Raw genomic sequence first — 25,616 nt, forward strand, 5'->3', positions numbered from 1 at the left:
TCAAATAAATCTAGTGATAATTCCACAGACTTAGTGAAAAGAAGTTCTATTTTTAGAATGGAAGGTACAATGTTTCAAGTGGATCATAAAGACACATTCAAGGGCAAAAGTTCTTCACTCAGAAGATGATCATATCCCAGTGAAGCATACCACAATCTGTGATAATAAAATGTGAGGCTGGATGAACACAGCAGGCTCAGCAGCATCTCAGGGGCACAAAAGCTGACGCTCGGGCCAAGACCCTTCATCAGAGAGGGGGATGGGGTGAGGGTTCTGGAATAAATAGGGAGAGAGGGGGAGGCGGACCGAAGATGGAGAGAAAAGAAGATAGGTGGAGAGAGTACAGGTGGGGAGGTAGGGAGGGGATAGGTCAGTCCAGGGAGGACGGACAGGTCAAGGAGGTGGGATGAGGTTAGTAGGTAGATGGGGGTGCGGCTTGGGGTGGGAGGAAGGGATGGGTGAGAGGAAGAACAGGTTAGGGAGGCACGGACAGGTTGGACTGGTTTTGGGATGCAGTGGGTGGAGGGGAAGAGCTGGGCTGGTTGTGTGGTGCAGTGGGGGGAGGGGACGAACTGGGCTGGTTTTGGCATGCGGTGGGGGAAGGGGAGATTTTGAAACTGGTGAAGCCCACATTGATACCATTAGGCTGCAGGGTTCCCAGGCGGAATATGAGTTGCTGTTCCTGCAACCTTCGGGTGGCATCATTGTGGCACTGCAGGAGGCCCAGGATGGACATGTCATCTAAAGAATGGGAGGGGGAGTGGAAATGGTTTGCGACTGGGAGGTGCAGTTGTTTGTTGCGAACTGAGCGGAGGTGTTCTGCAAAGCGGTCCCCAAGCCTCCGCTTGGTTTCCCCAATGTAGAGGAAGCCGCTCCGGGTACAGTGAATGCAGTATACCACATTGGCAGATGTGCAGGTGAACCTCTGCTTAATGTGGAAAGTCATCTTGGGGCCTGGGATAGGGGTGAGGGAGGAGGTGTGGGGGCAAGTGTAGCATTTCCTGCGGTTGCAGGGGAAGGTGCCGGGTGTGGTGTGGTTGGAGGGCAGTGTGGAGCGAACAAGGGAGTCACGGAGAGAGTGGTCTCTCCGGAAGGCAGACAGGGGTGGGCATGGAAAACTGTCTAGGGTGGTGGGGTCGGATTGTAGATGGTGGAAGTGTTGGAGGATGATGCGTTGTATCCGGAGGTTGGTGGGGTGGTGTGTGAGAATGAGGGGGATCCTCTTTGGGCCGTTGAGGCGGGGGCGGGGTGTGAGGGATGTGTTGCGGAAAATACGGGAGATGCGGTCAAGGGCGTTCTCGATCACTGTAGGGGGGAAAGTTGCGGTCCTTGAAGAACTTGGACATCTGGGATGTGCGGGAGTGGAATGTCTTATCGTGGGAGCAGATGCAGCGGAGGCAGAGGAATTGGGAATAGGGGATGGAATTTTTGCAGGAGGATGGGTGGGAGGAGGTGTATTCTAGGTAGCTGTGGGAGTTGGTGGGCTTGAAATGGACATTAGTTACAAGCTGGTTGCCTGAGATGGAGACTGAGAGGTCCAGGAAGGTGAGGGATGTGTTGGAGATGGCCCAGGTGAACTGAAGGTTGGGGTGGAAGGTGTTGGTGAAGTGGATGAACTGTTCGAGCTCCTCTGGGGAGCAAGAGGCGGCGCCGATACAGTCTTCAATGTACCGGAGGAAGAGGTGGGGTTTGGGGCCTGTGTAGGTGCGGAAGAGGGACTGTTCCACGTAACCTACAAAGAGGCAGGCATAGCTGGGGCCCATGCGGGTGCTCATGGCCACCCCCTTAGTCTGTAGGAAGTGGGAGGAGTCAAAAGAGAAGTTGTTGAGGGTGAGGACGAGTTTGGCTATCCCAGGCCCCAAGATGACATTCCACATTAAGCAGAGGTTCACCTGCACATCTGCCAATGTGGTATACTGCATCCACTGTACTCGGTGTGGCTTCCTCTACATTGGGGAAACCAAGCGGAGGCTTGGGGACCACTTCGCAGAACACCTCCGCTCAGTTCGCAACAAACAACTGCACCTCCCAGTCGCAAACCATTTCCACTCCCCCTCCCATTCTTTAGATGACATGTCCATCATGGGCCTCCTGCAGTGCCACAATGATGCCACCCGAAGGTTGCAGGAACAGCAACTCATATTCCGCCTGGGAACCCGGCAGCCATATGGTATCAATGTGGACTTCACCAGTTTCAAAATCTCCCCTTCCCCCACCGCATCCCTAAACCAGCCCAGTTCGTCCCCTTCCCCCACTGCACCACACAACCAGCCCAGCTCTTCCCTTCCACCCACTGCATCCCAAAACCAGTCCAACCTGTCTCTGCCTCCCTAACCTGTTCTTCCTCTCACCCATCCCTTCCTCCCACCCCAAGCCGCACCCCCATCTACCTACTAACCTCATCCCACCTCCTTGACCTGTCCGTCTTCCCTGGACTGACCTATCCCCTCCCTACCTCCCCACCTATACTCTCCTCTCCACCTATCTTATTTTCTCTCCATCTTCGGTCCGCCTCCCCCTCTCTCCCTATTTATTCCAGAACCCTCACCCCATCCCCCTCTCTGATGAAGGGTCTAGGCCTGAAACGTCAGCTTTTGTGCTCCTGAGATGCTGCTGGGCCTGCTGTGTTCATCCAGCTCCACACTTTGTTATCTTGGATTCTCCAGCATCTGCAGTTCCCATTATCTCTCAGACCACAATCTGTGTCTACCTGAGTTACAGCTATCCTTGCAACACAGGATGTGATCAGTCTCATTGAAGTGTGACCCAACTAGCACAGTGACTCAGTGGTAAACGCTGCTGTCTTGCAGCACTAGGGACCCGGTTTCAACTCCACCCTCAGGCAACTGCCTATGTGGTGTTGGCCCATTCTCCCTGTGTCTGTGTGGGTTTCCTCCCATTGTCCAAAGATGCGCAGGTTATGTGGATTGGCCATGGGAAATGAAGAGTTACTGGGGATGGGTCTGGTTGGAATGATCTTCAGAGGGTTGGTGTGCATTTAATGGGCTGAATGGCTTGCTTCCTCACTGTAGAAATTCTATGACATTTGTGGAATTTTCTTCTCCAGTGAGGTGTTTAATTGTCTCCCGCCTTTGATCACTGAATGTAGCACGACTGCAGAACGTAAATCTGATCTGATGGCTGTGGGATTGCTTAGTTCAGTCTATCCCACACAGCTTATGCTGTTTGGTGTATAGGTAGTCCTGTTTGGTAGCTTCACCAGGTTAACGCTTCATTTGCAAGTCTGCCTGATGCTGTTCCTGGCACTCTCCATTGAACCAGAGTTGACCCCCTGGCTTGATGGTAATGATTGAGTGGAGGATATGGGGTGTCACGAGGTTGCAGATTGTGCTGGAGTATAATTCTGCTGCTGTTTATGGCCCACAGCATCTCATGGATGCCCAGTCTTGAATTGCTAGATGTGTTTGAAGTCTGTCTCATTTAGCACACAACAAGATGGAGGTTATTCTCAATGTGAGGAGTGACTTTGTCTCTACAAGGACTGTGCAATGGTCACCCTATTGATACTGTCATGAACAGATGCATCTGCAGCTGGCAGATTGGTAAGGATGAGGTCAGGTATGTTTTTCCCTCTTGTTGGTTCCCTCACCATCTGCTGTAGGCCCAGTTGGGCAGGAATGTCCTTTAGGACCCAACCAATTTGATCCATGCTACTGCTGCTGAGTCACTCTGGGTGATGGACAATGAAATTCCTCTCCCAGAGTACATTCTCTGTGCTGCCAGTCTCAGTGCTTCATTCAAGTGCTGGTCAAGGACTTTTATGAACTAGATGAGTTTTTAACAACAATCAACAGTCATTTCCTGAGATTCCAGTCAGTACGAGATCCCAGCCTGTACGAGATCTCAACCTGTATGAGATCCCAAACTACCTGAGATCCCAATCTACCTGAGATCCCAGTCTAAGGTTCCAATCTACCTGAGCTCTTAGTTTAACCATGATCCCAGTCTAACCGAGATCTTATTTTAGCTAAGATCTCACTTTATCTGAAATCCCAATTTACCTGAGATCCCAGTCTATCCGAGACCTGGGTCTATCCGAGACCCCACTCCACCTGAGCTCCAATACACTCTGGCTTTAATCTGAGAAATGCAGCCAGTTTATTTGCAGTTATTGAATTCAGCACAAACTCTCTGGCAGTGCCCAGCATTGTAAACAATGGGAAAAACACTGTCGCCAACACAGAGACAGTATAAACCACCACACCACACCAACAACCCTCCACCACCCATCAGACAAAGCTCCAGAGTTAAACCAAACCACTCACTTGGTCAGTCCATTCATGGTCGTTTCTTTGCTGGTGAGGGGAGCTCTGAGGGAGTTCCTTCACACGGATCAGGAATTGAATGATTCTCGGAGACAGGAAGCTGTATATATTGGCAGCAATCGAAGGGAGTTCCTTGTAATGTCACAGTCTGGGAAATCACAGAGTAAATCTTTTAACTCTTTCTTCACCCGAGAAATTTTGAGCTCATTTCACAAGGTTACTTGAAGGTGCTCAGATTAATCAAAGCCTCGCTCAGTGTTTAACAGACGAGGACAAAATAGGAACATGAGAAATAAAAGTGGGTGTAGGCCATTCAACGTATCGACCCTACTCTGCCATTGAACGGGATCTCGGCTGACCTGATTGTTACTTCAACTCCACTTTCCTGGTCCCTGATAACTTTTGATTCCCTTGTAGGTGAAAATAGGACTAACCCAGCCTTAAATATGTTCAGCAGGGAGAATTCCAATCAGTAATGAGCCTTTAGGAGAACAAATTCCTCCTCACCTCCATCTGAAATGGAAGCCTCCTTACATTTAAACCATAACCCTCATTCTAGATTCTCACAGGAAGGGGGTCACTTTTTCCAGCAAAACCGCCCTGCTTATGAAATTCAAGTGTGAACATGCAGTCAGCTTAATTTATAGGTTCTCCAACAGACTGAAAGGAGCGATGCAACAAAGTATTTGTTGAAATATGTTAACAATATAATGACGGAACAACATGGCACAGAATGACACTGCCTGCCCCTCGTATCTGTGCTGGTTCCTCATTCGAGCTGTTCTGCCTGTCGCACTCCCCAACTGTTGTTCCACACAGCCCTCCAATTCTTTCATGTTCAAGTTACTATTGAACCTGCTTCTACTGCTCTTGCAACTTATTCCGGACCAACAGAAGTTGCCGCATGCAAAAAAAACCTCACATCCTCTACGCAATTGTTTTGCAAACTCTTGTACGATTCACGTTGCTCTTCACTGAACGCTTTCAGGAAGTCTTGTGGAACCAGACATTCCTGCAGAAAGGAAGCGTAACTTGCCGTAAATTCCAGTGACTATTTCTGTGTGCGGCAACTGTCACCAACTCTTATCGTGCCACACTATCCTCCTGCCCTAACCCCAGGTGCCAACCAATACCACCATGGGTGAGCTGCCCCCTGTCTGACCCCTCACTCCTTCCCCAGACCTCCTGTTACAGCCCTTCACAAAACCTCCTCCTGGGAAATCCGCTTCCCACTACCACCCCCAACCGTATGGCAGGGGGGTGAGGCACGGTTTGTGTTTCAGCTGTTTCTCTAAATCATTTAGTAATTTTGTTTACTTCTGTTTCTGGAGCTAACGTTGTGTCATTTCTGACTATTCGTTTCCCGTTTGAGGATAATTCGTAGAGAATTAAAAACACAGGAATGCTCAGAATGCAAGTAATGTTTGATTCACCCACATGAACCAACAATCATTCATGCGCCTTCCTATCTAATGGGCAATCCCTTTTGTGGAATTCCATTGTGTGATTCAGATGGAGTTCTGAAGTCAGGATTAGGGGCTGGGATAGGGTGAAAAATTGGCATTGGAGTTCAAGTGTCAGTGGCTAGTGGACTAGTCAACCCTGACATTATTCAGGTGGCCAGTATTTCCAGAGACTGAGAATTGAACACATACTCCAGACGAGGCCTTGACTGTGCGATTAGCCTTTTTGATTCCTTTCTGTACCTCACTTTAAACATTCCACCAGCCCTCCAATTATTTCAGTGTCCATTCATCTGTTGTCGTAGCGTCTGCGTGGCTTTGCCATTGTACCATGCCTCGAAGTATCTTTGCCTGCAGCGTATAAGATAGACAACATTGGCCGAGTCACATGAGTATCTACTGTGTATGCGTTGGGTGGTGTTCCCATGTGTGATGGTAGCTTCCATGTCGATGATCCAACATGTCTTGCAGAGGTTGCTGTGACAGGGTTGTGTGGTGTTGTAGTTGATGTTATCCTGAAGGCTGTGTAGTTTGCTGCAAACAATGGTCTATTTGAAGGTGAGAAATGGAGACGTAGGGACGACCTTGGTGAGATGCTCATCATCATCAATGACGTGTTGAAGGCCGCGAAGAACATGGCATAGTTTCTCTACTCCGTGGAAGTACTGGAAAATGAAGAGTACTCTATCGGTCATGTCCTGTGTCTGTCTTCTGAGGAGGTCATTGCAGTTTTTCACTGTGGCATGTCAGAACTGGTGATCAATGAGTCGAGCATCACATCCCATTCTTATAAGGGTATCCTTCAAAACCTTCAGGTGTCTGTCGTGTTCCTCCTCATCTGAGCAGATCCTGTGTATTTGCAGGTCTTGTCTGTAGGGGATGGCTTCTTTAATATATTTAGGGTGGAAGCTAGAGAAGTGCAGCATTCTGAAGTTATCCTTGGGTTTATGATTGAGTGAGGTACTGGTGTGTCTGTCCTTGTTGGAGACACGTGTGTCTTAGAATGAGACTAATTGTGAAGAGTAGTCCACGGTAAGTTTGATGGTGTTATGAAACTTGTTGGTATTGCTATGTACTTGTTTCAGTGATTCCTCACCATAAGTCCAAAGAAAGAAAATGTCATCAATGTACCTTGTGCACAGCAAAGAAGCCTTGCTTGAACTTCTGGATGCAAATGTTGCCATACTGGGTTGCAAATTTGGTTCCCATGGCTGTTCCATGTGTCTGGATGAAGAACTGATTGTCGAAAGTGAAGATGTTGCGGTCAAGGATAAAGTGGACGAGTTGTAGGATGGTGTCTGGAAATTGGCAGTTTTTGGTTCTAAGTACTGAGGCTGTTGCAGCGATGCCATCGTCATGGGGGATGCTGGTGTAGAGTTACGAAATGTCCATTGTGATGAGGACTGCTCTTGGTCCAAGGGCGCTGAGTTTCTGTAAGAGATCTTTGGTGTTGTGACAGTAGCCGGGGGCTCCTTGCACAGTGGGTTCGAATGTGGCTGATGACTCTGGTGTTCACTCATCTCCTGATGTCTTGAGCAAACACATGGAGCTAGGTCAGGGGCCTTCCAGAGAGGTCCAGTTCGACTCCTTCTTATTTGTTCATTGCACCATGGATCTCTTTGTCAACTGTTGTCTCATTGGGTTCGCTCCTGACATCCTGGGGTTTATGGAAGAATTCCCGGAGCCTTAAACCCCAGGATTGTCAGCAGTGAGATCCATGGTGCAGCGACCAAAGAAGAAAGAGTTGGATTGGGCTCATCCAGAAGGCCGCTGCCCTGGGCTTGACATGTCTGCTCAAGACATCAGGAGATGGGTGATCACCAGAGTCATCAGTCACACACGCGAGGAAGTGCAGAATGTCACCCAAGCACAGTAGAACGCCATCTGTGCTCTCAAGGCCAATCCCAACACTATCATCAGAGCAGCAGACAAAGGAGGAGCCATCATCATACAGAATAGAATGGACTACCTCAAAGAAATATACAGACAACTGAATAACCAGGAACACTACAGACACCCTCGTAAGAACTGGATATGATACTCAACTCGTCGATTGCCAGTTCTGATGAAAGCGAAAAGCTGCAATGGCCTCCTCAGAAGATGGACACAAGATATGACTGATAGAGTACCCTTCCCCTGAACTATGTCACGTTCTTTGCAGCCGTCAGCATGTCATCGATGACAATGATCATCTCACCAAGGCTTCCCCACACTTCCACTTCTTGCCTTTAAACAACCGCCAAACCTTGAACAGGCCATCGTTCGCAGCAAACTGCCCAGCCTTCAGGACAACATCGACCACCACACTATACAACCCAGTCATGGCATCCTCTGCAACACATGTCAGTCATCAGCACGGACACTACCATCACAAGTGGGATCACCATATTCCAGGCGGGTACTCACGTGACGTGGCCAACATTGTCTATGTCATAAGCCGCAGGCAAAGATGCCCCGAGGCATGGTGTATCGGCAAAGCCATGCAGCCGCTATGACAACACAACACTCGCCAGACAGGAATGCTCCCTCCCAGTCGGGGAACACTTCAGCGGACAAGGACATTCGGCCTCCTGTCTTCCAGTAAGTGTCTTCCAAGGTGCCCTTTGACACACACAACGCAGAATCGCCGGGCAGACATGGATAGCCAAGTTCCATTTCCATGAAAAAAGCCTCAACCATGATCTTGGGTTCATGTCGTGCTACATATGACCCCACCACGCTGTTCTGTATCTGTAAAACCTTCCTTACTGTCCCGTTTTGACAGCATCACTTTGATAAATTGTCATGATCTCTCTACCATCATTAATTTGCGCAATTTTGTATTCGGCCTGTGATTCCAGTTTAGTTTTTCTCCAGCACCACCTTATTTTTAATTTTTTTTATATCTCTCTGCCTCACCTGATCGGATTAGGGGTCATCACTTTGCTGGTTATTCAGCTGTTGACCCATTACTCACTGTCTAATTCTCTTGATCACCTGCTGAGACTTATTACCTGACCTTCCTCTCACACCATCTTTTGATCTCTTGGCCATTGGTCTCTCTGCCTATAAACTGTGTCTCTCTCTCACTACAGCTGACAAAGCGGCTGTACTCAGAGAGAATGGGAACTGCAGCTCCTCCCACCCACCCTCCTGCAACTGTATCGGCGCCGCCTCTTGCTCCCCAGAGGAGCTCGAACAGTTCATCCACTTCACCAACACCTTCCACCCCAACCTTCAGTTCACCTGGGCCATCTCCAGCACATCCCTTACCTTCCTGGACCTCTCAGTCTCCATCTCAGGCAACCAGCTTGTAACATGTCCATTTCAAGCCCACCGACTCCCACAGCTACCTAGAATACACCTCCTCCCACCCACCCTCCTGCAAAAATTCCATCCCCTATTCCCAATTCCTCCGCCTCCGCCGCATCTGCTCCCACGATGAGGCATTCCACTCCCGCACATCCCAGATGTCCAAGTTCTTCAAGGACCGCAACTTTCCCCCCACAGTGGTCGAGAACGCCCTTGACCGCGTCTCCCGCATTTCCCGCAACACATCCCTCACACCCCGCCCCCGCCTCAACAGCCCAAAGAGGATCCCCCTCGTTCTCACACACCACCCTACCAACCTCCGGATACAACGCATCATCCTCCGACACTTCCGCCATTTACAATCCGACCCCACCACCCAAGACATTTTTCCATCCCCACCCCTGTCTGCTTTCCGGAGAGACCACTCTCTCCGTGACTCCCTTGTTCGCTCCACACTGCCCTCCAACCACACCACACCCGGCACCTTCCCCTGCAACCGCAGGAAATGCTACACTTGTCCCCACACCTCCTCCCTCACCCCTATCCCAGGCCCCAAGATGACATTCCACATTAAGCAGAGGTTCACCTGCACATCTGCCAATGTGGTATACTGCATCCTCTGTACCCGGTGCGGCTTCCTCTACATTGGGGAAACCAAGCGGAGGCTTGGGGTCCGCTTTGCAGAACACCTCTGCTCAGTTCGCAACAAACAACTGCACCTCCCAGTCGCAAACCATTTCCACTCCCCCTCCCATTCTCTAGATGACATGTCCATCATGGGCTTCCTGCAGTGCCACAATGATGCCACCCGAAGGTTGCAGGAACAGCAACTCATATTCCGCCTGGGAACCCTGCAGCCATATGGTATCAATGTGGACTTCACCAGTTTCAAAATCTCCCCTTCCCCTACTGCATCCCTAAACCAGCGCAGTTCGTCCCCTCCCCCCACTGCACCACACAACCAGCCCAGCTCTTCCCTTCCACCCACTGCATCCCAAAACCAGTCCAACCTGTCTGTGTCTCCCTAACCTGTTCTTCCTCTCACCCATGCCTTCCTCCCACCCCAAGCCGCACCCCCATCTACCTACTAACCTCATCCCACCTCCTTGACCTGTCCGTCTTCCCTGGACTGACCTATCCCCTCCCTACCTCCCCACCTATACTCTCTCCACCTATCTTCTTTACTCTCCATCTTCGGTCCGCCTCCCCCTCTCTCCCTATTTATTCCAGTTCCCTCTCCCCATCCCCCTCTCTGATGAAGGGTCTTGGCCCGAAACGTCAGCTTTTGTGCTCCTGAGATGCTGCTTGGCCTGCTGTGTTCATCCAGCCTCACGTTTTATTATCTTGTACTCAGAGAGCTTGTGCAATTTCAAATGAACCTATTGGACTGTAACCTGGTGTTGAGTGATTTCTGGCTATGTCCCTCAGCTGAGACGTTAAACCCACATGGCAACTGCCTCCTGAGACTAATGTCAAAAGTTCCATGGCCATTATTTCTCAGAAGTGCAGGGAAGTTCTCCACAATGTCCTGGCTAATAACCATCCTACGGTCACAAAAAGCAGGCTCTCTGGTCATTGATAATAAAATGTGAGGCTGGATGAACACGGCAGGCTCAGCAGCATCTCAGGAGCACAAAAGCTGACGTTTCGGGCCTAGACCCTTCATCAGAGAGGGGGATGGGGTGAGGGTTCTGGAATAAATAGGGAGAGAGGGGGAGGCAGACCGAAGATGGAGAGAAATGAAGATAGGTGGAGAGGAGAGTATAGTTGGGGAGGTAGGGAGGGGATAGGTCAGTCCAGGGAAGACGGACAGGTCAAGGAGGTGGGATGAGGTTAGTAGGTAGGAGATGGAGGTGCAGCTTGTGGTGGGCGGAAGAGATGGGTGAGAGGAAGAACAGGTTAGGGAGGCAGAGACAGGTCGGACTGGTTATTTATCACATTGCTGTTTGTGGGATCTTGCTGCGTATACATTGTCCATCCATACTGCATACTTGAAAGCGGTGAATGCACCACTCGGTTGGCCGTGAAGCACTTGCAGACATCCAGCCGGTGTTACATAAATGCAAGTCCAAGATTCTTTCTCGAGCAAATGATTTGAAGTGAAAGAACAAGAGGCAACAACAGGGAAATCTCGAGGGGAGTGACAGTCAACAACACAAACTGGAAAGCACGTCGATTGTTCTGACTCATCGAGCGAGTTGTTTCGAGCTGCGTCAGTCCTTTGCCATGCTTACAATGGAATTTATGAGGCGCAGTAACTAGACTCGATCTTTGCAGTTCTTTATAAGCATCAGCTCCCTGCAAAACCACACTGCAACGGCTCCATCTGCAAAAGGCCGAGAAAGTCTCATATTTCACTTGGCTGCTCTGTATGTGTGTGTGTGTGTGTGTGTGTGTGTGTATTAGCTGTGCCCTGTGGGTGTTCGGTGTCACTGCTTCTGCTGAAACAGGCCCCATGGGGCAGACAGCACAGAGACACAAACACAGGAGCACCACAACATTCCCCTGGAGAACAAGCAGACTGGCATTTCCCCTGAGCTCCCAGCCAACGTAAATTGAGGAAAAGCATTTTTTTTTTCACCCAGAACACTGTGGGGGTCTCGAATGCACTGCCTGGGAGGTTATTGGTGGAAGGAAACCTTACAGCCTTTTAGAAGTATCAGAGATAATGGGAACTGCAGATGCTGGAGATTCCAAGATGATAAAATGTGAGGCTGGATGAACACAGCAGGCCAAGCAGCATCTCAGGAGCACAAAAGCTGACGTTTCGGGCCTAGACCCTTCATCAGAGAGGGGGATGGGGGGAGGGAACTGGAATAAATAGGGAGAGAGGGGGAGGCGGACCGAAGATGGAGAGCAAAGAAGATAGGTGGAGAGGGTGTAGGTGGGGAGGTAGGGAGGGGATAGGTCAGTCCAGGGAAGACGGACAGGTCAAGGAGGTGGGATGAGGTCAACCATTTCCACTCCCCCTCCCATTCTCTTGATCAACCATTTCCACTCCCCCTCCCATTCTCTTGATGAACCATTTCCACTCCCCCTCCCATTCTCTTGATGAACCATTTCCACTCCCCCTCCCATTCTCTTGATGAACCATTTCCACTCCCCCTCCCATTCTCTTGATGAACCATTTCCACTCCCCCTCCCATTCTCTTGATGACATGTCCATCATGGGCCTCCTGCACTGCCACAATGATGCCACCCGAAGGTTGCAGGAACAGCAACTCATATTCCGCCTGGGAACCCTGCAGCCATATGGTATCAATGTGGACTTCACCAGTTTCAAAATCTCCCCTTCCCCCACTGCATCCCTAAACCAGCGCAGTTCATCCCCTCCCCCCACTGCACCACACAACCAGCCCAGCTCTTCCCCCCCACCCACTGCATCCCAAAACCAGTCCAACCTGTCTCTGCCTCCCTAACCGGTTCTTCCTCTCACCCATCCCTTCCTCCCACCCCCAGCCGCACCCCCAGCTACCTACTAACCTCATCCCACCTCCTTGACCTGTCCGTCTTCCCTGGACTGACCTATCCCCTCCCTACCTCCCCACCTACACCCTCTCCACCTATCTTCTTTGCTCTCCATCTTCGGTCCGCCTCCCCCTCTCTCCCTATTTATTCCAGTTCCCTCCCCCCATCCCCCTCTCTGATGAAGGGTCTAGGCCCGAAACGTCAGCTTTTGTGCTCCTGAGATGCTGCTTGGCCTGCTGTGTTCATCCAGCCTCACATTTTATCAGCCTTTTAGAAGTGCTTGGATAAGCCCTTTAAGTGTCATAACATTCAAGGCTACGGGCCTAGTGTGGGACAGTGGGACTAGTGCAGGTGGTATTGTACTTGTTGCAGTACCGACCTGATGGGCTGAAGGGCCTCTTCTGTATCATGTGATTCTATGAACTGGTGAGGTAGTGACAGAAGGTAGGGGGTGGTCACTATTCAGCACTGGGCACTGCACCTCAGGAAGGAGATAATAACCCAGCCGAGGGCAGCTGATTGCCCAGGATATGGAAAGCTGTAAGGTCCCACATTGAACGATAAGGCAACGCCCCTTGTGATCTCCGTGGAAACTGTCCGAGGTCAAGGATGGAGGCTGAGAGGGTGTGATTTACCACTGCAATCAGAAGCTCAGGGGTCAGGCTGGGAGAGTGGCCAGGGCTGCTCTATGGAGCAGAGTGTACAGAACTTCACATTGTGTACAACAAATACAGTTCAGCAAATTGGAACAAGTCACAAGGAAATCATCTGGAGGGAATGTTTGAGAATGTGGATAGCGACAGGGGAGGAGCTGGAAGAAGTTGTTTGAGTAGGGAAAGGTAGGAGGCGTTTATTGCAGAGATCAAGGAGTGGAATGGGATGTCCACAGAGGGAACATTCACTCTGGAATGCTGAAAGGCAAGGGCAGGGAACAACACAGAAACATTTCTCCAATCATGTTCCCTCCAGAGCTGAAAACATAGGGATCAGCAGTTAAAACAGTTCAAAAGGGCCATCTCTATTCCTGTACTTGAGTCTCAAGGGGCTGATGGCCTCCTCTTGTTCTCTGTAACAGACTTGAGGGAGTGAATCGTCTCCTTTTGTTGCTGTGTAACAGGTTTGATGGGCTGAATGGCCTCATCCTGTTACTGTGTAACAAACTCTGGGTGTGAACAGTGGGGAATTGCCTCGGACAGAATGAATCATCAACTGCACAATCTGTGCTCATTCAGGAGATTCCAGTTCCACATTTCTGACACACTCCTTCACCCTCCCCCCACCACACCCATTCAGCAGCTGAATGGCCGGAAGGGAAATACAGTGGTTCTCATCATGGTGTATGTCTTGCAACAATAATAACTTATAGTAGCATCTTCATCACAATGAAATATCGCAAGTCACTGCTCAGATCATCCAGGGCTTGGTAAAAGAAGTCGGAACTAAAGGAATGTGTCAAAGGAGGAAAGTGAAATGGAGAGGAGAGAGGCGGAGAGGAGGAAAGGAGAGCTGGAGAGAGGGAATTTCAGAGCTTGGCTCTTAGGCAACAGAAGATGCAGCAATTAAAACCAAGCAACGAACAAAAGAAGAGTGAAGATAGGATGTGAGGTTGGAATAGTGTAAAGAATTAAGGAAGACTGAAGTGGTGAAGGATTTAAAAAGAAGGTTGAGAATTTCTAAATTCAGACATTGCTTCACCATGACTCAGAGCAGGTCAGCAAGCAGAGGGGTGAGGAGGAAGTGGGTTTTGCTGTGAGTTCACACAGAGGCAGCAGAATTTTGGATGTCCTTGAGTTTACAGAATGTAGAGTGTAGCAGACCAACCAGGGGCGAGTAGGAATAGTTGAGTCCAGAGGTTAAAAAACCCATGGCTGACGGTCTGAACAGCAGAAGACCTGAGACCTGGAGGGTTCATACAGCTATGGAAATAGACGATCATTGTCATGGGACAAACGTGAGGCTCCTCTATGTGAATAGACTGGTACCAGGTAGAGGGATGGAGTTGGTAACTTGGGAAAAGGAGTCAAAAAACAATGGTTTCAGTTTTATGAAAATTTTTGCTCATTCAGTATTGAATCAGAAATCTGTCTTATTGGGCAGTGAGTACTAACTATTGATGGCCTATGACCAGGATAAATCATTGTTACCAACCCACTTCCTAAGGCTGACTCTAAGGCTTATCTAATTCTCAGTGGTAAAGGAGAAACAATTAAAGAGTCTTAACAAGAAGAGGCACTTGCCTTTCATAACAATGTGTAGTTTATTGTCAGGTAGCAAAAGGTACAAAGAACATTAACTAATTGATTAAAACCAGTTGGGGCCAGAAGTGACCTGCCTGATTCCGTCAGGGACTCAGGGCTGCACAATTCTTCACACAAAGAAGGTGTGACATCATCAGATTGGGTGGAGCTAATCCCCATCAAAATTAACTCTTCCAGATCCAGGGCCTCATACAACACCATCTGAGTGAGCGATGGTCGAGGAGTCTGAAGAGATAGTTCTAAGATGGTGCTGGTTGTAGTCAGCATACATGTGAAAACTAACACTGTATTTCCAGATGACCTCAAGGTGGTGGGTGGGGGATGGAGATTAAACAGTAGGAGGGTCTCAGATAGATCCAAAGGTAACAGTGTGGGTGAATTTCTGGCGACAATTGGACAGATGGTGGTGGGTTTCTCAATACCTATTGGCATTTGAAACAAATACATAGAATGCTGGAGAAACTAAGTAGGTCTGGCAGTATGTGCAAAAAGAGAAACTGAGTTAAGGTTTCAAATCTGGCATGACTCTTCTTCAGGACAGTTGTTATTTTTCAGCTTCTGTCACTGTCCCTCAGTTGCTGATTCGTGTGTCTCAGTCCCATGTCATTGTCAGTTTCACATAGTTTCTTACACCTCTGAATTTTTAAAATTATGTCATTAAATGCATCCACGCAATTTCATTCAGGAACCAGTCACAGTTTTAAATAGTGGAGATGAGTCAGTGGAGTGAGTAACTGAGAATTTAACCAAGACAACCAGGGGAAGCAATCCCATTCAAAAGTCGGAGCAAATTACTGCAGATGCTGGAATCTGTACTGAAAACAACAAATGCTTGGGATCACAACAGGTCAGGCAGCATCCATGGAGAGAGATAAAGCTAACGTTATGAGCCGATGTGACTTTTCACAAGAGCATCATTAGCTCTGATGAAGAGTCATCACGACTGGAAACATTAGATTGCTGACTCTCCATAGATGCTGCCTGGCCTGCTGTGATCCCAAGCATTTGTCCCTTTCAAATGTGTCTTTGATGTGGAGGAAGATTCCAGAGACTGGGATTTCAAATTCTACCACAGCAATTTGAGATCTTCAATTCAGTTCGGGAATTAACAGAATAGTTCACATTGCGACAGGATCACTCGCACTATAACAGAATAGTTCACACTGCGACAGGATCACTTACATTATAACAGAATAGTTCACACTGCGACAGGATCACTCACACTATAACAGAATAGTTCACACTGCGACAGGATCACTCACACTATAACAGAATAGTTCACACTGTGACACGATCACTTACACTATAACAGAATAGTTCACACTGCGACACGATCACTCACTATAACAGAATAGTTCACACTGCGACACGATCACTCACTATAACAGAATAGTTCACACTGCGACAGGATCACTCGCACTATAACAGAATAGTTCACACTGCGACAGGATCACTCACACTATAACAGAATAGTTCACACTGCGACAGGATCACTTACACTATAACAGAATAGTTCACACTGCGACACGATCACTCACTATAACAGAATAGTTCACACTGCGACAGGATCACTCGCACTATAACAGAATAGTTCACACTGTGACACGATCACTCACACTATAACAGAATAGTTCACACTGCGACAGGATCACTTACACTATAACAGAATAGTTCACACTGCGACACGATCACTCACACTATAACAGAATAGTTCACACTGCAACAGGATCACTCGCACTATAACAGAATAGTTCACACTGCGACACGATCACTCACACTATAACAGAATAGTTCACACTGCAACACGATCACTCACACTATAACAGAATAGTTCACACTGCGACAGGATCACTCACACTATAACAGAATAGTTCACACTGCAACAGGATCACTCACACTATAACAGAATAGTTCACACTGAGACAGGATCACTCACACTATAACAGAATAGTTCACACTGAGACAGGATCACTCACACTATAACAGAATAGTTCACACTGCGACAGGATCACTTACACTATAACAGAATAGTTCACACTGTGACACGATCACTCACACTATAACAGAATAGTTCACACTGCAACACGATCACTCACACTATAACAGAATAGTTCACACTGCGACACGATCACTCACACTATAACAGAATAGTTCACACTGCGACACGATCACTCACACTATAACAGAATAGTTCACACTGCGACACGATCACTTACACTATAACAGAATAGTTCACACTGCAACAGGATCACTCACACTATAACAGAATAGTTCACACTGCGACACGATCACTTACACTATAACAGAATAGTTCACACTGCAACAGGATTACTCACCCTATAACAGAATAGTTCACACTGTGACAGGATCACTTACACTATAACAGAATAGTTCACACTGCGACAGGATCACTCACACTATAACAGAATAGTTCACACTGTGACAGGATCACTCACACTATAACAGAATAGTTCACACTGCGACACGATCACTTACACTATAACAGAATAGTTCACACTGCGACACGATCACTCACACTATAACAGAATAGTTCACACTGCGATACGATCACTTACACTATAACAGAATAGTTCACACTACGACAGGATCACTCACACTATAACAGAATAGTTCACACTGTGACAGTATCACTCACACTATAACAGAATAGTTCACACTGCGACACGATCACTTACACTATAACAGAATAGTTCACACTGTGACACGATCACTCACACTATAACAGAATAGTTCACACTGCGACAGGATCACTCACACTATAACAGAATAGTTCACACTGCGACACGATCACTCACACTATAACAGAATAGTTCACACTGCGACAGGATCACTCACACTATAACAGAATAGTTCACACTGCGACAGGATCACTTACACTATAACAGAATAGTTCACACTGCGACACGATCACTCACACTATAACAGAATAGTTCACACTGCGACAGGATCACTCACACTATAACAGAATAGTTCACACTGCGATACGATCACTTACACTATAACAGAATAGTTCACACTGCGACACGATCACTCACACTATAACAGAATAGTTCACACTGCGACAGGATCACTCACACTATAACAGAATAGTTCACACTGCGACAGGATCACTCGCACTATAACAGAATAGTTCACACTGCAACAGGATCACTCACACTATAACAGAATAGTTCACACTGCAACAGGATCACTCACACTATAACAGAATAGTTCACACTGCGACAGGATCACTCACACTATAACAGAATAGTTCACACTGCGACAGGATCACTCACACTACAACAGAATAGTTCACACTGCGACACGATCACTTACACTATAACAGAATAGTTCACACTGCGACAGGATCACTCGCACTATAACAGAATAGTTCACACTGCGACACGATCACTTACACTATAACAGAATAGTTCACACTGTGACAGGATCACTCACACTATAACAGAATAGTTCACACTGCGACAGGATCACTCGCACTATAACAGAATAGTTCACACTGCGACACGATCACTTACACTATAACAGAATAGTTCACACTGCGACAGGATCACTCGCACTATAACAGAATAGTTCACACTGCGACAGGATCACTCACACTATAACAGAATAGTTCACACTGCGACAGGATCACTCACACTATAACAGAATAGTTCACACTGTGACAGGATCACTCACACTATAACAGAATAGTTCACACTGTGACAGGATCACTCACACTATAACAGAATAGTTCACACTGTGACAGGATCACTCACACTATAACAGAATAGTTCACACTGCGACACGATCACTTACACTATAACAGAATAGTTCACACTGCGACAGGATCACTCACACTATAACAGAATAGTTCACACTGTGACAGGATCACTCACACTATAACAGAATAGTTCACACTGCGACAGGATCACTCACACTATAACAGAATAGTTCACACTGCGACACGATCACTCACACTATAACAGAATAGTTCACACTGCAACAGCATCACTCGCACTATAACAGAATAGTTCACACTGCGACACGATCACTCACACTATAACAGAATAGTTCACACTGCGACAGGATCACTCGCACTATAACAGAATAGTTCACACTGCGACAAGATCACTCACACTATAACAGAATAGTTCACACTGCGACAGGATCACTCACACTATAACAGAATAGTTCACACTGCGACAGGATCACTTACACTATAACAGAATAGTTCACACTGCGACAGGATCACTCACACTATAACAGAATAGTTCACACTGCAACAGGATCACTCACACTATAACAGAATAGTTCACACTGCGATACGATCACTTACACTATAACAGAATAGTTCACACTGCGACACGATCACTTACACTATAACAGAATAGTTCACACTGCGACACGATCACTTACACTATAACAGAATAGTTCACACTGCGACAGGATCACTTACACTATAACAGAATAGTTCACATTGCGACACGATCACTTACACTATAACAGAATAGTTCACACTGCGATACGATCACTTACACTATAACAGAATAGTTCACACTGCGACACGATCACTTACACTATAACAGAATAGTTCACACTGTGACACGATCACTTACACTATAACAGAATAGTTCACACTGCAACAGGATCACTCACACTATAACAGAATAGTTCACACTGCGACAGGATCACTCGCACTATAACAGAATAGTTCACACTGCGACACGATCACTCACACTATAACAGAATAGTTCACACTGCGACACGATCACTTACACTATAACAGAATAGTTCACACTGCGACACGATCACTTACACTATAACAGAATAGTTCACACTGTGACACGATCACTTACACTATAACAGAATAGTTCACACTGCAACAGGATCACTCACACTATAACAGAATAGTTCACACTGCGACAGGATCACTCGCACTATAACAGAATAGTTCACACTGCGACACGATCACTCACACTATAACAGAATAGTTCACACTGCGACACGATCACTTACACTATAACAGAATAGTTCACACTGCGACACGATCACTTACACTATAACAGAATAGTTCACACTGCAACAGGATCACTCACACTATAACAGAATAGTTCACACTGCGACAGGATCACTCGCACTATAACAGAATAGTTCACACTGCGACACGATCACTTACACTATAACAGAATAGTTCACACTGCGACAGGATCACTCACACTATAACAGAATAGTTCACACTGCGACACGATCACTTACACTATAACAGAATAGTTCACACTGCGACAGGATCACTTACACTATAACAGAATAGTTCACAATGCAACAGGATCACTCACACTATAACAGAATAGTTCACACTGCGACAGGATCACTCGCACTATAACAGAATAGTTCACACTACGACAGGATCACTCGCACTATAACAGAATAGTTCACACTGCGACAGGATCACTCACACTATAACAGAATAGATCACACTGCGACACGATCACTTACACTATAACAGAATAGTTCACACTGCGACAGGATCACTCACACTATAACAGAATAGTTCACACTGCGACACGATCACTTACACTATAACAGAATAGTTCACACTGCAACAGGATCACTTACACTATAACAGAATAGTTCACACTGCGACAGGATCACTCACACTATAACAGAATAGTTCACACTGCGACAGGATCACACACACTATAACAGAATAGTTCACACTGCGACACGATCACTTACACTATAACAGAATAGTTCACACTGCGACAGGATCACTCACACTATAACAGAATAGTTCACACTGCGACAGGATCACTTACACTATAACAGAATAGTTCACAATGCAACAGGATCACTCACACTATAACAGAATAGTTCACACTGCGACAGGATCACTTACACTATAACAGAATAGTTCACACTGCGACACGATCACACACACTATAACAGAATAGTTCACACTGCGACACGATCACTCACACTATAACAGAATAGTTCACACTGCGACAGGATCACTCACACTATAACAGAATAGTTCACACTGCGACAGGATCACTCACACTATAACAGAATAGTTCACACTGTGACATGATCACTCACACTATAACAGAATAGATCACACTACGACAGGATCACTCACACTACAACAGAATAGTTCACACTGCGACAGGATCACACACGCTATAACAGAATAGTTCACACTGCAACAGGATCACTCACACTATAACAGAATAGTTCACACTGCGACACGATCACTCACACTATAACAGAATAGATCACACTGCGACAGGATCACTCACACTATAACAGAATAGTTCACACTGCGACAGGATCACTTACACTATAACAGAATAGTTCACACTACGACAGGATCACTCGCACTATCACAGAATAGTTCACACTGCGACACGATCACTCGCACTATAACAGAATAGTTCACACTACGACAGGATCACTTACACTATAACAGAATAGTTCACACTGTGACACGATCACACACACTATAACAGAATAGTTCACACTGCGACAGGATCACTCGCACTATAACAGAATAGTTCACACTGTGACACGATCACACACACTATAACAGAATAGTTCACACTGCGACACGATCACACACACTATAACAGAATAGTTCACACTGCGACAGGATCACTCACACTATAACAGAATAGTTCACACTGCGACAGGATCACTCGCACTATAACAGAATAGTTCACACTGCGACACGATCACTTACAGTATAACAGAATAGTTCACACTGCGACACGATCACTTACACTATAACAGAATAGTTCACACTGCGACACGATCACTTACACTATAACAGAATAGTTCACACTGCGACAGGATCACTCACACTATAACAGAATAGTTCACGCTGCGACACGATCACTCACACTATAACAGAATAGTTCACACTACGACAGGATCACTCGCACTATAACAGAATAGTTCACACTGCGACACGATCACTCACACTATAACAGAATAGTTCACACTGCGACAGGATCACTCGCACTATAACAGAATAGTTCACACTGCGACAGGATCACTCACACTATAACAGAATAGATCACACTGCGACACGATCACTCACACTATAACAGAATAGTTCACACTGCGACACGATCACTTACACTATATCAGAATAGTTCACACTGCGACAGGATCACTCGCACTATAACAGAATAGTTCACACTGCGACACGATCACTTACACTATAACAGAATAGTTCACACTGCGACACGATCACTTACACTATAACAGAATAGTTCACACTGCGACAGGATCACTCGCACTATAACAGAATAGTTCACACTGCGACACGATCACTTACACTATAACAGAATAGTTCACACTGCGACAGGATCACTCGCACTATAACAGAATAGTTCACACTGCGACAGGATCACTCACACTATAACAGAATAGTTCACACTGCGACAGGATCACTCACACTATAACAGAATAGTTCACACTGTGACAGGATCACTCACACTATAACAGAATAGTTCACACTGCGACACGATCACTTACACTATAACAGAATATTTCACACTGAGACAGGATCACTCACACTATAACAGAATAGTTCACACTGCGACACGATCACTCACACTATAACAGAATAGTTCACACTGCGACACGATCACTCGCACTATAACAGAATAGTTCACACTGCGACAGGTTCACTCACACTATAACAGAATAGTTCACACTGTGACAGGATCACTCACACTATAACAGAATAGTTCACACTGCGACAGGATCACTCACACTATAACAGAATAGTTCCCACTGCGACACGATCACTTACACTATAACAGAATAGTTCACACTGCGACAGGATCACTCACACTATAACAGAATAGTTCACACTGCGACAGGATCACTTACACTATAACAGAATAGTTCACACTGCGACAGGATCACTCGCACTATAACAGAATAGTTCACACTGCGACAGGATCACTCGCACTATAACAGAATAGTTCACACTGCGACAGGATCACTCACACTATAACAGAATAGATCACACTGCGACACGATCACTCACACTATAACAGAATAGTTCACACTGCGACACGATCACTTACACTATATCAGAATAGTTCACACTGCGACAGGATCACTCGCACTATAACAGAATAGTTCACACTGCGACACGATCACTTACACTATAACAGAATAGTTCACACTGCGACAGGATCACTCACACTATAACAGAATAGTTCACACAGCGACAGGATCACTTACACTATAACAGAATAGTTCACACTGCGACAGGATCACTTCCACTATAACAGAATAGTTCACACTGCGACAGGATCACTCACACTATAACAGAATAGTTCACACAGCGACAGGATCACTCGCACTATAACAGAATAGTTCACACTGCGACACGATCACTTACACTATAACAGAATAGTTCACACTGCGACAGGATCACTCGCACTATAACAGAATAGTTCACACTGCGACAGGATCACTCACACTATAACAGAATAGTTCACACTGCGACAGGATCACTCACACTATAACAGAATAGTTCACACTGTGACAGGATCACTCACACTATAACAGAATAGTTCACACTGCGACACGATCACTCACACTATAACAGAATAGTTCACACTGCGACACGATCACTCGCACTATAACAGAATAGTTCACACTGCGACAGGTTCACTCACACTATAACAGAATAGTTCACACTGTGACAGGATCACTCACACTATAACAGAATAGTTCACACTGCGACAGGATCACTCACACTATAACAGAATAGTTCCCACTGCGACACGATCACTTACACTATAACAGAATAGTTCACACTGCGACAGGATCACTCACACTATAACAGAATAGTTCACACTGCGACAGGATCACTCACACTATAACAGAATAGTTCACACTGCGACAGGATCACTCACACTATAACAGAATAGTTCACACTGCGACACGATCACTCACACTATAACAGAATAGTTCACACTACGACAGGATCACTCACACTATAACAGAATAGTTCACACTGCGACACGATCACTCACACTATAACAGAATAGTTCACACTGCGACAGGATCACTCACACTATAACAGAATAGTTCACACTGCGACAGGATCACTTACACTATAACAGAATAGTTCACACTGTGACAGGATCACTCACACTATAACAGAATAGTTCACACTACGACAGGATCACTCACACTATAACAGAATAGTTCACACTGCGACAGGATCACTCACACTATAACAGAATAGTTCACACTGCGACAGGATCACTCACACTATAACAGAATAGTTCACACTGCGACAGGATCACTCACACTATAACAGAATAGTTCACACTGCGACACGATCACTTACACTATAACAGAATAGTTCACACTGCGACAGGATCACTCACACTATAACAGAATAGTTCACACTGCGACAGGATCACTCACACTATAACAGAATAGTTCACACTGCGACAGGATCACTTACACTATAACAGAATAGTTCACACTGCGACACGATCACTTACACTATAACAGAATAGTTCACACTGCGACACGATCACTCACACTATAACAGAATAGTTCACACTGCGACAGGATCACTCGCACTATAACAGAATAGTTCACACTGCGACACGATCACTCACACTATAACAGAATAGTTCACACTGCGACAGGATCACTCACACTATAACAGAATAGTTCACACTGCGACACGATCACTTACACTATAACAGAATAGTTCACACTGTGACAGTATCACTCACACTATAACAGAATAGTTCACACTGCGACACTATCACTTACACTATAACAGAATAGTTCACACTGTGACAGGATCACTCACACTATAACAGAATAGTTCACACTGCGACACGATCACTCACACTATAACAGAATAGTTCACACTGCGACACGATCACACACACTATAACAGAATAGTTCACACTGCGACAGGATCACTTACACTATAACAGAATAGTTCACACTGCGACACAATCACTCACACTATAACAGAATAGTTCACACTGCGACACGATCACTTACACTATAACAGAATAGTTCACACTGCGACACGATCACTTACACTATAACAGAATAGTTCACACTGCGACAGGATCACTCACACTATAACAGAATAGTTCACACTGTGACACGATCACTCGCACTATAACAGAATAGTTCACACTGCGACACGATCACTTACACTATAACAGAATAGTTCACACTGCGACAGGATCACTCACTATAAAAGAATGGTTCACACTGCGACATGATCACTTACACCATAACAGAATAGTTCACACTGCGACACGATCACTTACACTATAACAGAATAGTTCACACTGCGACAGGATCACTCACACTATAACAGAATAGTTCACACTGCGACAGGATCACTCACACTATAACAGAATAGTTCACACTGCGACAGGATCACTCACACTATAACAGAATAGTTCACACTGCGACAGGATCACTCACACTATAACAGAATAGTTCACACTGCGACACGATCACTTACACTATAACAGAATAGTTCACACTGCGACAGGATCACTCGCACTATAACAGAATAGTTCACACTGCGACAGGATCACTTACACTATAACAGAATAGTTCACACTGCGACAGGATCACTCACACTATAACAGAATAGTTCACACTGCGACAGGATCACTCGCACTATAACAGAATAGTTCACACTGTGACACGATCACTCACACTATAACAGAATAGTTCACACTGCGACACGATCACACACACTATAACAGAATAGTTCACACTGCGACACGATCACTTACACTATAACAGAATAGTTCACACTGCGACAGGATCAC

General features: G+C 46.3%; 1 protein-coding gene across 2 annotated transcripts in view; it reads right to left on the bottom strand.

Moving 5' to 3' along the window:
• LOC125462032 (gamma-glutamyl hydrolase-like) overlaps positions 1-11,351 on the bottom strand; it is a 32,582-nt gene extending 21,231 nt beyond the window's left edge. Inside the window, exons 1-2 of one of the 2 annotated variants that reach the window (XM_059652906.1) lie at positions 11,275-11,351; positions 4,287-4,434 (exon numbers count right to left, since the gene is read on the bottom strand). In XM_059652906.1, coding sequence (XP_059508889.1) covers positions 4,287-4,303 — 17 coding nt within the window. In that variant the 5' untranslated portion in view covers positions 4,304-4,434; positions 11,275-11,351. Of the gene's footprint in view, positions 1-4,286; positions 4,435-11,031; positions 11,102-11,274 lie in introns of those variants that run through there. The other variant, XM_059652907.1, reaches the window with a different exon arrangement.
• Positions 11,352-25,616: the final 14,265 nt, after the last annotated feature.

Source organism: Stegostoma tigrinum, chromosome 20 (assembly GCF_030684315.1).
Source record: "Stegostoma tigrinum isolate sSteTig4 chromosome 20, sSteTig4.hap1, whole genome shotgun sequence".
Taxonomy (NCBI): domain Eukaryota; kingdom Metazoa; phylum Chordata; class Chondrichthyes; order Orectolobiformes; family Stegostomatidae; genus Stegostoma; species Stegostoma tigrinum.